At 40.7% G+C, this 16,676-nt stretch overlaps 1 protein-coding gene across 2 annotated transcripts in view; it reads left to right on the top strand.

Moving 5' to 3' along the window:
- Window positions 1–16,676, top strand: part of LOC139479798 (YTH domain-containing protein 1-like) — a 31,396-nt gene that overhangs the window by 8,008 nt on the left and 6,712 nt on the right. For both annotated transcript variants that reach the window (XM_071262675.1, XM_071262676.1), the window contains exons 4-11: window positions 592–705; window positions 988–1,203; window positions 2,391–2,600; window positions 2,936–3,084; window positions 3,444–3,498; window positions 4,069–4,186; window positions 8,106–8,190; window positions 8,618–8,781. In XM_071262675.1, coding sequence (XP_071118776.1) covers window positions 592–705; window positions 988–1,203; window positions 2,391–2,600; window positions 2,936–3,084; window positions 3,444–3,498; window positions 4,069–4,186; window positions 8,106–8,190; window positions 8,618–8,781 — 1,111 coding nt within the window. The remainder of the gene's footprint in view (window positions 1–591; window positions 706–987; window positions 1,204–2,390; window positions 2,601–2,935; window positions 3,085–3,443; window positions 3,499–4,068; window positions 4,187–8,105; window positions 8,191–8,617; window positions 8,782–16,676) is intronic.

Raw genomic sequence — 16,676 nt, forward strand, 5'->3', positions numbered from 1 at the left:
TGACAGTGACAAGTCTGCTTCTGTTTTTTCAAGTAGTTGCCTAATCTATTGTAATGACGGGGAGATACTCTCTAATTCCATGCTATCAGCGAGTTCTAGTCTTTCTCACTCGAGATTCAACATTGTTCAGTTGAATTTCAAATATTATATGAGTATAAATCCCAGAAACATAGTGGGGATGTTTTCTTTGGTAAAAATTGATAAGGATACTTAGTGTCAGTGTGTGTTTTTTGAAGCCCTTGTCTTATGCTTGTTCATTTTACAATAGGTTAAGACGGTGATGGAGCCAAAGTTGTCAGCCTATAACAACTGTCTCTTAAGCATGTTAAGTGATACCTTGCTGTGTCAATGTAATATGTCTCAATACTAGGAATTATGTGTTATCGTGCACTGAACTTATGAACTGGTTCCTGTGTTGAAATGGCTGATCGCATGCCTTTTTAGAGTTCATATCTCACACAATGTAATATTGTAGTGTTTTTTTCGGGTCCAAAGGTTGTGTTCCTTTTGATATTTGTCTTTATGTCTTCTAAACAGTGTAAGTACACATGGTATGGAAGTATTTGTATAATGTATGGCTTCTTGTTTCAGCTGAAGTGCCAGAAAAGGTTTCTAAAGTTGAAAAACCCAAAACCAAAGTTGTGAAGAAAGTAGTGAAGGCTAAACCTAAGCCAAAGAAAGAAGTCCAAACAAAGGTTAAACAAGGTAAATCATCCATATCCTTCCTTCACAGTGAAGAGTTCCTTGTGTCCCATCTGTGAATGGGCTTGTATTCCATCTAATTATAATATTAAAGCTTGATGTTCACTGGTTCAGATGGTGATCAACATGTCAATTTCCTTTAAAACGTTTATGCTTTGCCTGACTTTATTGAGAGATATGAATTTTGGTATTAACCCTAAGTGTTATTAATCAACCTGATTCTGATTTGAGAATGTTTCCAATCATATCTGGCTTGAAATACTGATTATTCTCTCATCTGAGCAGAGCTGGTTGAGGAAGACGACATTGGTGGTGACGAGTCGAGGGAAGAGGGTCAGGGAGACGAGTCTGAGGACCGCATCCACCTGAGTCTCAGTGCCGAGGAGTCCGAGGAACTTCGGCAGAGTGGGGAGGTGATGGACAATCAGGGCTACGACACCCGTAGTGAGACCGGCAGCACTGGGGAGGAGTCAATGGCCAGTGACAGTGAACCTAACACTGGTGAGAAGATAGTTGACCTCAGTTAAAGGATGAGTCAGAATGAGGCAAGATAGTTAACTGACCATAAAAGTCCAGTTTCCTCCCTTGCCATCCTGGCCTGGAAGTTTGTGGCTCACTTGGAGTTCCACCAGTGGCTATTTGTAGTTATGTCCCTTCTCTGTCCCTTTGACTGCCCAATCAGATTCCACCTGTCATATCCCTTGCATTTGCTTCAAACAAAATGGCAATGCCCAGTCAAGATGATCTGATCAATAATCAAGACCTATATTGTAATAAAACATTTTTTACTTGTGAAGTGCATCAGATCACTTGATTAAAATATTTGGAAAATATCTGTCAACGCCCCGTTGTCAGTACACATGCTTTGCAAATTGTGCAACTGACCGAAATCTGAACGGCAATCATCATCTTGTTTACAGATAAGATGTTACAAGATCATGAAGATGCTGGTAGTACATTAGGCCAAATAACTAATTAAATCATTCCTGGCTCACTACCAAATACACTGCCTCATCATTTTGTCATCAAGAACCTGCAGACAAATGAAATCACTGTTCCATGTTTCAAATACTTGATGAAATGCACTATATCATATTCCTACCAAACATTCATGGTTCATGTTACTCACATCTGTAGACCATTTATGTACACAGATGCCTTGAAGTGTCTTTTAAATTTTTTATAAATAAAGACTCCTGCCTCCTATAAAGAAAAAAAACTAGTGAAAAATATTAATGGATGAACTGTTGCTTTAATGTTATAAGAAAGTCAGGCTGTCTTTTACTATTTCAGTCTCTTGACTTTAGCCACTCGTTGGAAGCACAAGTCTAATTTAGTCTAATCTAATCTCTGGTCATCTAAGCTCAGTTAAAAGAAGTTCATATAATAACACAAAATCCAACTGAAACTTATGCTAGGAACCATGTTAGGGCAAGTAGTCTGACATGTTGGGGTGTTGGGGTAACCTAGTGGTTAAAGTGTTTGCTTGTCACGCCGAGGGCCCGGGTTTGATTCCCCACATGGGTACAATGTGTGAAGCCCATTTCTGGTGTCCCCGGAGGTGATGTTGCTGGAATATTGTTAAAAGTGGTGTAAAACCAATCTCTCTCAGACATGTGATTCATGCATGTAAATGTTTGGGTTTTCATGTGCAATGTAGATAATGTATCACACATTTCCTGTATCAGATGGCGAGGCCAGCCCCAAGAAAAAGAAGCCCAAACATGGAGGGAAGAAGAAACGCCAGAGAGAGATATCTCCTATAGAGTGGGACCGACAGAGTGAAGAGAGCGAGGAAAATGATATCACTGATGCCAGTGAGGAGAGTGAGGAGGATGAAGAGAAGAGCGTTAAGAGCGGAGAAGGTGGCAAGAGTGACAGTGAGACAGAAAGGCGAAGTGAGTACTCCATGACTTGGTTAAAGGGGACAGGATGAAAGATGAACATACTATTTTTTGTGTCAGAATGAATGATTGAGTGTTTGGAATTGGATATCAAAGCAAGATTTTATAGAAAGTACATCTGTGGATATGAAGAAGTAGCTAAGAAAAAGTGGTATCTTTCAAATGAATACCAACATTCTTGATAGTTCAAAACAAATCAGTATACATGTTTTCATGATATGCATGAGTGTAAATATGCTGTCACTTAGGATTAGCTCCTACTTCTAGATCAGATGTTGTTTCATGACATTTCTGGTAATAACTATATAACAGAGACCCAATGGTTTCAGGATATGCCAGCAAGGTGAAGTATCTCTTTAAGGGAGCCAGGTACTTTCTTATCAAGAGTAACAACCATGAGAATGTAGCTCTTGCCAAAGCTAAGGGGGTGTGGTCTACGCCACCTCAAAATGAAGCCAAGCTCAACCAAGCTTACAGGGTAAGGCTGTGCATATTTCTTTTGATTTGTAACCTGTCAAGAACCCATTAGCCACACACACATACATGTAATCTGTATCTACTAGACTTTCCTTACCTGTCGAGTAGTCGTCTACATTCACAACTTATATATCTTGCCTATAGAGACTTGGGTTAGGGACCCTGCTGTTTAGTGTGATCCACCAGTCATCAGTGAACTGTGGACACCTACTCTTCAGTTGAGCATTCTAAACATAATGTCACTCTCTTAGAAGTGTCACACAGGACCTCTGCAGCAAGTTGCCAGATGTTTGCCTTGGTTTATAAACACTGCATTTTCTGTTTGGAATGTTTCTGTTTATGGATTTACTTGTCTTTCAGGAAAGTAATAATGTTATACTCATCTTCTCGGTGAAAGAGAGCGGCAAATTCCAAGGTAAGTAACAACTCCACTGAGAACTCCATACACTCCGATGATAAAAATCAAACACTGCCTTAATTAACGTGGTTTTTATGTTCCATATGTTCCTATGACTTGAAACTACAACATAGATTCTTATCAAACTTGGTAAAACACTGTAGTTCCTATAAGAGAAGTGCAGAGCGAAGTTTGATTTCAATATTTGGATTTTCTGAAGAAATACAGCTATTATTCATTTTTGTGACTTAGAATATTTAACTTCAACATTTGTGCGACCTATTACTTAAAAAAACCAAACTACCTCATGGATTCTTTTCCAATTGGGTGTACAGTTTCTATACCAATGGGAGAGGTGCAGTGCAAAGTTTGATTTTGATAAGTGGATGTTCTGATGAAATATTGCCTTTTTCACGTTCTGAACTTAGAAATTTGTTGGAGTCGAAGCCGGTGGTATTAGTGAGCCCTCTTCACTTTTTGTCTTGTTTCATTTAGAATTTATACCTATTTGAAAAATTCCCAAAGTTGCCATGTTTATTGTGTATTTGTGGAAATATTGTGTTGAACATAGATCATGACTTATTTCAGGGTTTGCTCGTATTGGTGAGGAATCAACCAAGGATCACCCACCCATCAGATGGGTTCTACCCCCAGGGATGAGTGCCCGTGCACTGAGTGCTGTCTTCAAGCTGGACTGGGTTGGGAGGTAAGGTCTTGGATGTATGGTGCTCACATTTAACATTACGACTCTGCTTGTCATAAGAGGCAACTATCGGGTGGTCAGGCTTTCTGAATTGGTTGATGCATGTCATAGTATCCCCATTATGTGGATCGATGCTCATGATGTCGGTCACTGTATTGTGTGGTCCAGACTCAACTATTTAAATACCGCAGTCATATATTGCTGAGTGCGGTGTTAAACAAAAAAACAAAGTAAAACATTTAACATTAACTAAACAATGTCATCTCAACTATTAATTCTCTTTCTGATTAAATCCTCCTTGGGGCACTTATTGCATTTTCCTTGCTCAAGAAAATCTACATGACATAGTTGTAACCATTTTCCTTAATAAAAAATGTTACCACACAAAAAACTTCGTTTTTGTATGATATACGACCACCCTTACGGGGCCTCACCACCAACGGCGCCTCACGCCAGGGGGAGCAACTCTCACCCAAATCACTTTCCTTATGTCATCTGTAAGAGACAGACGTGTTGATTTTTCACACAAGACAAAATAAGAGAAATCTATCGTTCGACAAGAACCATGGCTGACCAAACTGTATGTATGGTACATTTCTTTCATTGCAAAGGCGTAATACCTCGCATTGTGAAGTTATAGAGTTGTAATTGACGCCACGTGCACGGTACCTTTGAATTCAAATGGCCGTAATGGCGTCCATATTGTAGTTCCACGGGCTGATACATGTAACACCAAGGCCATTAAGAAACGGCTTGGGGTTTTGTTATATCATACAGCATTGGTCTACAATTTTTTCCTTTACAAAACCCAAGGTGGTGTGTTAATTTATAAACTACACTTACCTTTTTTAGGGGTTTTACACCTTAGCGCGTAACACGCCCCTTTGGTGTTATAATTATACTACGACATTGGCTATTAGTATCGCGTAACAAATCGCATTCTACATTACGCCTTTGCTTCTAGTTTCACAATTTAAGCACGTATCTTTCCAATCTTTATATCGCACTGATACACGTTAATACCCTTCCCGCCCACCTCAGAAATTACGGTCTTGTTTACAAAGACCTTCAAACTGTGTACGGGTTGTTCTAAGACAGGCACGAACGCTGCCTGATATGTCTGGCGGAGGACATTGCCTTTACCCCCAAAAAGAGACAAGTTGACTTGTTCCACTTTAAAGAGGTCTATAAAGGCTGGGGTAGATATCAGATCTACTAAGACATCCCCCCTCCCCATCTAAAAAGGGTAAAAAAGCTGCCGAGATTGTCTCCCCCGCTCCCTCTCCGGGGGCCGGGGGAGAAGGCTAGAGGGTCCCCGTAGTAAGCACTGCACCCTCTCCTGCACTGTCTTTGGCAGACTGTTCTGCGTTACTTAAGTCGCCGATGGCGTCGATGATGGAGGAGGTGAAGTCTCGGCTCCGGCAGGAGCTACGGGCTGAGCCTTCCCCGTTGTCGGCTCCGGCTCGAGGTCGCTCCCCAGCGTAGTGGTGGCGGGCGCCGGCTCGGCCCGTGCACTACCGAAGCACAATTTTCCCTAGCGGAGCCAGACGCCTCTTCCGAGGCCGAGGCTTCCACTAGTGGATACCTAGCCCGGTGCTAGGTGGGTTCCCTTGAACCTCCGGCACCTCGGCACCGGGACTCGGCATCGGGCCGGGTGCAGAGGCACGTGCGGGACAGGATTGTCCAGGTACTCCCTCAGGTGGCTGCGCCCATGCCAGAGTCGGAGACACCCAACTTGACTAAGGTCAAGCAGGGCCGGCTGTTGCCCCCCCTTTCCCGCGTGCGGTGCGGAGTTGAAGGCTGCTTACATATGCTTCGAGTAATACTCAGGTTTCTGGCTCAGCCTCCTGTTATATTACCTTTATGACCGGACCTCCTATCCCAGAACGGGGCCCTCCACTCGAATCCCAGGATTCAATGGGTGGCTTGGCCACTGTCAGGAATCGCCTCCAGAAGAGCGGTATTCCTGCACGAGTTGCAGACACAATACTGGCTTCGCGGAGAGATTCGACAAACGTTCAGTACGATAGATAGGCCTGCTATGCGCCCTGGTGTGTCGATAGAGGGATTGCAGATCTTTTTTTCTGCAGATCTCGTATCCGTGCTTGAGTTTCTCCAGTCGCGACTAGATGACGGCCTGGCCGCATCAACAGTCCGGGGGTACTCTACAGCTATCGCAGCTTTTCACGTCACTGTCGACGGGGCACTTCTGGGTGCACACCCATTAGTGCAGCGCTTTTTAGCAGGTGTGGACAGGATCCGACCGCCAGTCCGGCGGATCAGTCCCCCTTGGGACTTGTCAATCATTCTCGATTGGCTGTCCGGTCCTTCCTTTCGGGATCTGTCGTCTCTCTCTCTTCATGCGGTCGATAAATATCACCGGGACAGAGTCAGTTTTCGACTACCGGACTCTTACCGTCAAAGGGTCGCACACGCTTCCACGTGAACGGCTCCTATTGAGCTACCTGCTCTTTCACAGCCTTCCTCGTCGGGGACCACTGCAAGACATGCTCATGTCTTGGATGTCCGCACGACTCTCAAGGCCTATATCAGCAGAAATATTGGTGTCCGTAAGGATAACCAACTATTTTGCTGTTACGGCGGTAGGAAGGTTGGCTCACCTGCGAGTAAACAATCTATCTCGAGGTGGATAGTTTCAACCATTTGTACAGCCTATACGCTTACAGGCAGGGACCCCCCTACCAGGTTGAAGGCTCATTAGGTTAGAGCAGTGGCTGCGTCAAAAGCGTACGCCGCGGCTCTGCACATTGAGCAGATCTGCTCCGCGGCTATTTGGAGCCAGCCGAGCACGATTCATCAAACCTTACCAACTCGACAAACACTCAAGCGAGTGTACTCGGTTTGGTCAGTCAGTTCTCCGAACGGGGCAAAGTTCTAATCTCTAGCCGATTGAGCATTCGAGATTTTAGACAGTCCTCCGGTTATACTGCTCGGTAATGGTCCGGATTTTATCTTCTGCGGTCGATAAATATCAGTCCGTACTACTCGATAATACTCGTATTTTGCGCACGCGCTCCTTCGATCCTCGGGGACCCTCTGGCCTAGCTCAGCGCTGGTTATGGTCTCTCGTGATCTACGCCCCTATATCACTTGTTCAAAAAAAGTGTGGGGGTGGGAGGTGTTTCGAGTTCTCAACTTATGACAAGCCGCAAAAACAGGCTTTATCATAATATATGGTCGACCACGCCCTGTCTCTAGCCCCCGCCTTTCGACGGTGGTGCCTCACGATAAGGTTGGTTCCATTTATTGAACTCAATATTTTATTCTGTTGAATAATCAAATACGATGTATTTATTTACGCCTGTTGCTGACGGATGCCGCTTCCTAGATTATCTTTGGGAGTCTGTCCTGATGCAATAAGTGCCCCAAGGAGGATTTAATCAGAAAGAGAATTTTACAAACCTGTAGAGGTTATGAATTCTCTGATGAAATCCTCCTTGGGGCACGGCCACCCACCTCCCCACATTCCGTCAGCATTTGACATATGGAAAGTGATTTGGGTGAGAGTTGCTCCCCCTGGCGTGAGGCGCCGTTGGTGGTGAGGCCCCGTAAGGGTGGTCGTATATCATACAAAAACGAAGTTTTTTGTGTGGTAACATTTTTTATTAAGGAAAATGGTTACAACTATGTCATGTAGATTTTCTTGAGCAAGGAAAATGCAATAAGTGCCCCAAGGAGGATTTCATCAGAGAATTCATAACCTCTACAGGTTTGTAAAAGTTTTGGCTTCCTAAAATGTTGAGGGAAAATGTAAGGCTAAATGCAGCAAATCACCATATGTTAAAAGAATAGTCACCATAAGGCAGAAGTATGAGTTACAGTGAATGCACATTTACTCAGTTAAATAAAACTTTAAACATGTGATTTAAGGTTTATGATTACACAGGTGAATGTTTTTCAGACGAGAACTACCTTTTACAAAGGCAGCTCATCTCCATAACTCCTGGAATGACAACAAGCCTGTGAAGATAGGAAGAGATGGCCAGGTGAGTACCTGGCATTGTCAGAGATCTGTATGTGAATGGTTTCTGAAACTATATCGGCCTGGGGAGTGGCAGGTCAGTGGTTCTATCCATGACCACATCACACTCAAAGTTGCTAAAAGATGGCACTCAGCATTAAGGGGATAAGACAAGTACTGGTCCGCACAGTATACTGTGTCTATATGGGGTATCCTTATGAAACTGAGGCATGGTATATCAGCACTATAAAACAGGCATTAGTCTGGACTAATATATGCAGCCACACCCACACGTGCTTGTACATCACTATGTAAGTGCAATAGTTTTGAACGTGAAGTTAAACCCCATGCTTACCCCACTGATGCTTGATGGAGCTATTTGTAATGAGAATTTAGTAAATGTCTGGCTTTCTAGTCATTCCACAAATGCTACTGTTGGTGTATATTTTCAGGAAATTGAACCTCGATGTGGTGAAGCCCTGTGCAAGATGTTTCCACCGGACAACAAGCTGGACATCAGTTCAATTGTACGCAAAGCTCGGAGATCCCGTCATCTTGTACGTCCGGAGAGACCCCGTGACAGACCAAGGAATCCGCGCTTCAACGACATGGCTAGGTTAGGACCTATAACATTGCCACAGACTTCACATAGTGGAGGAAGAGGACTTACATGAGTGTTTTTCCTTTCAATATGGATACAGTGGTGATGTTTATCATTTCTAAATCCAACTTGCTCCCTGAAGCAAGAGAGGTCTGTGCATTGGGGTGTTTAAGGGTATTAACTCTTTCTTTCTTTAAAAAAACAAGATCTATTTGGGTGGGCATTTGGGTGGGTGGTAAGTACCAATGGACTAAAAGTTGTCGTTTTTAACTAAAATTTCTGGAAAGATCATTACAGGGTAGAAGTTCCAATTTCTGGAACTGGTAAAACCAACATTGAAGACTTCCAGAATTTGTGCCTTCCAGTGCCTCTCTAAGCAAGAGGTGTGGATCTTTCATCTCGTCCGTCAAGGCCTTTTAGAATATGCCTGCAAGAAATATCCAATTAAAGCTTCTAAAAAGCTAAATCCAAACCTGCGAATGGTTTTCCAAAAATGCCGAGCTGAAGTTTAAGTGTTAGCCAGAGACGATTCCGGCTCCCCATATGGACTAAATACCACCAAAGCATGCAGTGCACTTCCCATTGTGCCTTATGGACTTACCATGGGGGATGCATTGCTTTGTTAAGAGCACAAAAATAGGGATGGTGAGTTCACCTAGCCACTCTTGTGGACAGTTGTGTTTTATGTGGCTTAAGTCTGGATGTTCCTGGTAGCGTCCCTGTTCTTGCAACCAGAATGGACTAAAAATGTGGGCCGTTGGTCGAGAGCCAAGGGTCTTGTCGGTAATAAAAAAGGGACCTAACATCTTCTTCATATTAAGCTTTAATTGGGACTAATATAAGTGTGATAATGGACTATCTGTCAAATCGATACGGGACCAAGTTTTTAATCACATGGGACTCCCCGTGTCTGGGATGTGCTGTGTTAATTCGAGATGTGTTTCCTGCTTGCCGATGTACGAGTGCCAGATTCGGGTATGTGTACTTTAACTATTTGTTGCAGTTTTAAGTACAAGAAAATGAAAGCATTTACCCAATCCTCAACAGGCAGACAGTGAAGGTTTGTTGTCTGTTGCATCATGCCACCTTTCTGTGCAGCGTCTTGTACACATTTATTTCATTAGTGCCAGGAACACTCACCAAGATGGTGTCTGGTTGACTGGTACACTTTCATAAAATACACTCTTAAACATGTATAATGTCTTTTGACCCAAATTGCCAACCCATCTCTGTTGTACAAAATAGCTAACCATACACTTTACACCAGTGTTTCATGTGAATCATTGACCGTACTGACATTGAGCATTGGTTGGCTGTTTCCATTCATGGATGTCGTACAACACTGTTATCAGTTAATTACATTGTGTATGTACTATTGACATGCTAACTCTTACACAAGAATACATAAGGGGACACCCATATACATTAATTAGTTAATACCCTTGAGCTAAGACATTGAAAATGAACATACATTTAAGTAACTAAATATTCATCATCATGATGGCAAATCTTTTGAACAATGGTTATGAAGTGTTAGGCCTCAAGAAAATATCTTTGAGAATCAACAACCCACACACATAACAGTGATGAAACACTCTATTTCCTTTTGAAGATAGAAATATTTCAACTTCTGGTATCTGGTTGGACATGTTAGTAATTTTTTTTGTTACATGTGTTATGAACCGATAAGAAACCAAAGCGAACCAACCCTATTGATAAACATAATAATGCCAGGGGATATCACTAACAGGGATACTAAGCTTAGCTAAAAATAGTCCTTATAATTACACTAAAATCTACTGAATATGATTGATGATCAGAGACGTGTTTGGGACAGAAGACTCGAATGTTTTTAGCATAGACTGCACTCCTAGTGTGACCCTAAGTTTCAGCTATGTCTTTGGATTATCAAGGCGAAGATGATGTAAACTAGATAAGATCAAAGAACATTTCTTGAACACTCTGCAGAAATGCTTTGACACAGACATAGGTAAATTTGATTGAAGCACAAGACACTTATGAATAAGTTACTATCAGGAAAGCAGTGTGTCATGATCAGACCTTAGTCATCAGTGTGGAGTAGCCAGTCACTGACCTGGAATTTGACCTCACACATTCAATTGATACCACTTATCTCAAGTGGTTTCCCACCAATAAGTGAAAATGAAATGAGCTTTCACTACAGTAAACTGAACAGATGAATGGTAAATGAGCATACGAACACACTGAAATTGAAAATGCACAGTATGTCTCACAAAATAAACTCTGAATTCAGAAATTGAAAAGAGCATTCTCTGTCTCAGCTTTCTTAGTTACAAAGTAGAACTTCTTATCTTGCTCATCGTGTAATGAGATTCACTGATTTCGAAGATGGATCAAAAGTTTGAATTTGTTAGTTTACTTATGTTGGCAATCTTATTTTCCAAAGGACACACCAAAACATTTAAATGAGTGACGTGTTACACAGTTGAAAACAAAACATTTTAATCCCTCGATCCATATGGACTACTTACACTATGTTACAGCTTTTCTTCATGTGCTGGGCGGTCGGGTAGCCTAGTGGTTAAAGGGGCACTGATCTAACGCAATTCTCCGGACTGGTTGTTGCCTGTGTTATTGTTTTTTCCCCCGTGAGTACCCGGATGATACGCTACGCAGCTGAGCTTGACCAGAGACTAGGCTACCGTCTGCAAGGACAGCTAAATAAACTTGGAGGCTGGAGGCAATATTTGTTTTACGCATTGTTGAAGACTGATTGGTTAACTGTGATCTGTAAAGATTTCGACAAAGGGCGCATGTTAATCAATTTCTTCAGCCTAAACAAACAGACAAAAAGAACGGCTGAGCTTATCGGATGCCGTCATTTGGAAATACCCCTGATTGTTGTTGTTTAATAATTTAAAAAAGTATCCATGTATTGAAAGCATTTTCGGATTTCGGATTGCGTCGATAATACGATTACTACTCCCTTGTTGTATTTGTCGTCATTCACTTGATGCTCAGTTAATGAATTTATTACAGGTATAATTAGTGGTAGCACCACTTAGATTACCTGACAAAGGTTCCCATTTGGCATTTATTGTGTCTGGGGTAATTATTCAATCTAAATCCAGGTTTGAAGTGAGGTGAAATGTGTGTTATGTAATATGCACGTGGCAGCCAAGCAAGAGATGAATGATCAGTTGATTTACTTTTTTTGTAAATCAACGGATCGTTCCTTGTCATCAAAGGATTAACAGAAAATACGTTGATTGATTAATCACTGTTATCTTGCACAGTGGATATGTCAAAAGTGAGTGTTTACATGTCTAGGTTTACTAAAACAAAGGGAATACTCATATCATGGCGTGAAGTGCCGATGTAAAAACAACATACTTTGTTCAAAGGGTTAACTGATAATACGTTGATTGATTGCTCATTGTTATCTATCACCCAATGGATCTTTTAGGAACCGTGGACGTTATGAAAATAGTTGTCACGTGGGCTTTCTCAGCTGACCCTTGAGACTTGACACCTATGTGAAACACCTGAAACAATCTAAGTGATCAGTTGAGAAACGAACACAGGTTATAATATCCCGAAACGATATATATTTTTAAAAATATTTGATTGTTACAGAGACACGTGACATCGAATAAGTTTCTTTGTACAGCTGCAGACGAGTAGGATATTGTTCCTTTGTGTGGATATTCACGGATACATTCCTCGATCAAGGAAGCTGCCTAAAATTTATACACATAAATTTGGTAGGTTGTAATTATGGTATTTGCATTTTGTTTTCCTTCATTTGCTGTAGCATTTTAACCGATTCGTTCTTGTTCCTCTCCATCTTGTTTGGGAAATTCTTCAATGCGCGATAGACGTTGTTTTCACAAGTCTTTTCCTTTGTAAGCGTGTATATATTACCGTCAATTTGTATAATGTGATTCTCTCAGGCAATTTATAAAATGTGTAAATATTTCAGGCATTTTGACTGAAAAATCTGTCCAGATCGACTAAAATTGATTAAGACGATCCAACGGGCCTAAAAACATCACAACAGATTATTATGTAGGATGAGAAGCCAAACAACATAGAAATGTACTTTTCAACAGTCTCTTGGTGATGACATTAAACATCAAAATGTTTGGAATTCGTTATCATAATAATACAGATGGAAATGTTTTTCAGTCACTTTGTAAAATAACTGAATATTTAGGCTTTTAATAAATTTGCAAATGTTACACATTTTGACAGTAAAAAGATATACACACTATAAAAAAGCAATGCTCAGGTGAAATAATTACTTTGTGTTGCAAGTCAAAATAGTGTAAACGAAAACCGCAAAATTACCAAGCAAGTGACATATCAAAACTTCGTCATCATTACCGATGCTACCCACAAAGATACCTACATTTTCTTATTATCTTGAAAACTGTATTTCATTTTGTTGATCAATGTGACCATACGCCCTTATTACTACCCATAAAAATGACTAATGCGCTTACGAATGGCGCAGCAGAGGTCGCGAACTAGTCTAGATTTCTGCTCTTCATCCGGGTACTCACTGGGAAAAATCAATAACAAAGGCAACAACCAGTCCCGGGGAATTGCTTTAGATCAGTGCCCCTTTAAAGCGTTCGCTTGTCACGCCAAAGACCCGGGTTTGATTCCCGACATGGGTACAATGTGTGAAGCCCATTTCTGGTGTCCCCGCCGTGATATTGCTGGAATATTGCTAAAAGCAGCGTAAAACCATACTCACTCACTCACTCTTCATGTGCTTACTGGTGTAACAATGTTAATTCACTCACAGCAGAACGGACTAATTATATACTTCAGGAATCAACATGATCAGGGCCTTTGGTCATCACGATTAACTAATCCTGACATAAATGAGCAGTGAATATATTATTAAAGAACGTAAGTAAGTGTAATGTTAGGAAATCTATTCTCAGTCCAAGCAGTACAAAATGCCTAAACGTTGCCAACAAGTTATTATAATATTTTTGTACAAAGACGATATTTTATTAATTGTCAATTATTCATTCTTTCTGAACCATCAATTGCAACATAACACAAGACAATAAACTGTTTGAAATTTTTGTGATTATAGCACAATAAAATGTTGAAATGGGATTCCACTTCAGAATAGGTCAACTGAGATAGGGTTCTAAGACACTACTTGTTGCATGTCATTTTACCCCAATGGCGTGGGATATTGATTATGCTATCTTTATTGCTTAAATAATGCTGATGAACATATGAGTGAGTTGGCTTTAACGCCCCTTTGAACAGTATTCCAGTTATAACAGTGTGTCAACTTGATGTGGGGAAAAAGCCCATAGTGATGCAGGTCTTAGATGGCTACCACTTTGGTGAAACCCACAAGCAGGGGTATGTCGCTGAAAAGCTTAGAAACATGTTTGGGGTAAACCACAATACGAACCAACTACCGGTACCATAGATTTCTGGTGTGCCCAAGGGACGCAACTCTACACAAGAGATTGGGGCACCTCAGACGACAATGCCTAATTAAGTAGACTTGTAAGGACATACATTAAGGTTCGTCTTAAATTTGTCCCGTGGTCATCATTGGTGTGGGCATATATCAAGGAAGTCACTCTTTTTTCTATGGGAAATTCTTTTTAACACATCACTCGTCATAGGTCAAGGTCATATATCCTGAAGATAAGTGTTGTTTTGTCCATTAACAAGAGAAACATTTCCTGGTCAAGGTCAAGTAAATTAACTTCCTTAAGTATGTTAAGTTGAGAGAGGTCATGAGTGACCTAGGTAGAAGGTCAGGGTCACGGTGAAGGTTATTAATACGTTTGCCATTTTCACCATAATGCCTATATGTGCAGATATTTTTAAGCCCTATGCATGTACTGCTGAACACAAATTAAGATCACAACCTGACAATCAAACTGGTGGATGTGCATAATCCATGCCGTCAATAAGAGCAGTGGTGGAAGGTTTCGTTGTGCGCTACAGTAAACTCAACTATTGACAAATACATGTACACCATGAAGGAGATGGGCACAACATCACATGGTCAGTCACGTGTTCAGTGGAAATGGATTGTTCCATTACATGGGAAATGCCTACTGTCCCTTACTACAGTGTTCACTCTGATTTTGTTCAGCAGTGGTGGTCATACAATGTGAGTAATGATACAGTAGTTGGTCATGGGGACCTACTTCCAATGCTACTTTAAGTAAGTTGCTTATGATTTATTTTGTTCCATTGAATTCTTCCTTAGAATGCAATATTTGACTATAAATTATATGCTGTATATCCTTACAATAAATGCTTGAAATATTTGCCAGTGATTTTTAAGGTCAAATTCACTCTCAAGGTCATACACTAACGAATGTATGTTTAAGATGAATCAAAACATGTTTACTGCTGTCAGGTATGATTTATTACATGTCCAAAATGTGGAGTAATGAAGTGGAAAATTTTGAGTGATCTTTATTTAAGGTTAACGTCAGTAGAATGATCGTTTGTAACAATGTTCTGGTTCACTGTTTACTGATTCAACCTTGGTTGATATGACATGTTAGAAATGGCACCCATGTTTCCAACAAGAAATAGACATGTGATTGGTTGAAATTTGGGATCAAGATTGTACTGGAAGTGAATATTACGGTTATATGAAGGTAATTGAAACCATTGGCAGCATATTTTGTTGTTTTATTTTTTAATGGAGGTGCATTTGATCATGTACATTTGTTATGTTATTGTATGACAAATTCAAACATAAGTAGTCATAACTAGCGCTGTAACGATACAATTCATTTTGACATGATGGTTATCTCGGGACCATTTTACAAAACAATTGTATCACCATGACTGTCGTAACTCAATACTTTAAAAAGGAGTTAAAATAGTAGAGCTGCGATTGCTTTGGAAATGGGTTCATGGTTAGTAAGGTCTCGATATGATATGATACAATATATGAAAACACATCAATTGACTTGTTTTGCATAATTTCCATTCACGGGCAGTGAAAGGGGCCCAACTTAAACATGAAGTTTATTTCAATCGGTAAATAAGAAAGTGCCTTGAGACTGTTCAAGTAGAAAGTAATATTTCCAATGAATGTTAATACAGCTTTAGATGTCACCTGACCCGTGACGATCCGGGGTAGAATAGGTCTTCAGCAATCCATGCTTGCCGTATAAGGTGACTATGCTTGTCGTAAGAGGCGACTGCAGGATCTGGTGGTCAGGCTCGCTTATTTGGTTGTTGAATGTCATCGTATCCCAATTGCATGTATTGATGCTCATGATATCAATCACTGGATTGTTTGGCCCAGACTTGATTATTTACAGACCTCCGTCACAGAGCTGGAATATTGCTGAGTGCGGCAACAAACAAACAAATAAGATGTCACCTTTATGAATTCTTGTGTCATTAGTATTGATAATTTGTCTACCGATAATGATACTCGTACCAAATATAGTGAATCACCGAACAGTCAGTAGCAATTGCAGAATAATGTTCAGTAGAACATTTGCTAAAATACAATTTGACACTACTCAAAATATGCATTTACGAAAAAGAAACTTTTGTCCCATACACTATTGAAAAATCATGAGAAAAAGCCCAATGTGGATTCCCAGAAGATTGTCATAAGAACATGGCTAGATGATGAAGAACTTCCATTCACTTGGAATGATGATCTTGACTCTTGTCTCGTCCTCATTCCAGTGCAGTGCAGTGCAGTTATTGTTGGATACTTATAATCAGCTCAATCTTTTCAATAACTGTGGTCTCTATTTAGGCAATCCTGCCTTTTTAGTATAATCTTTAGCCGCAGAACGTGGACCTAATGCCTCAACAGTGTCTTTACTTATTGGAAGACTAATTTTTTCCATACACACGCTACCCATGATATCTTTCTCTAGAATTCAGTGGAAGAC

This window comes from Haliotis cracherodii, unplaced genomic scaffold, assembly GCF_022045235.1.
Source record: "Haliotis cracherodii isolate W230 unplaced genomic scaffold, xgHalCrac1.p SCAF_4, whole genome shotgun sequence".
Taxonomy (NCBI): Eukaryota; Metazoa; Mollusca; class Gastropoda; order Lepetellida; family Haliotidae; genus Haliotis; species Haliotis cracherodii.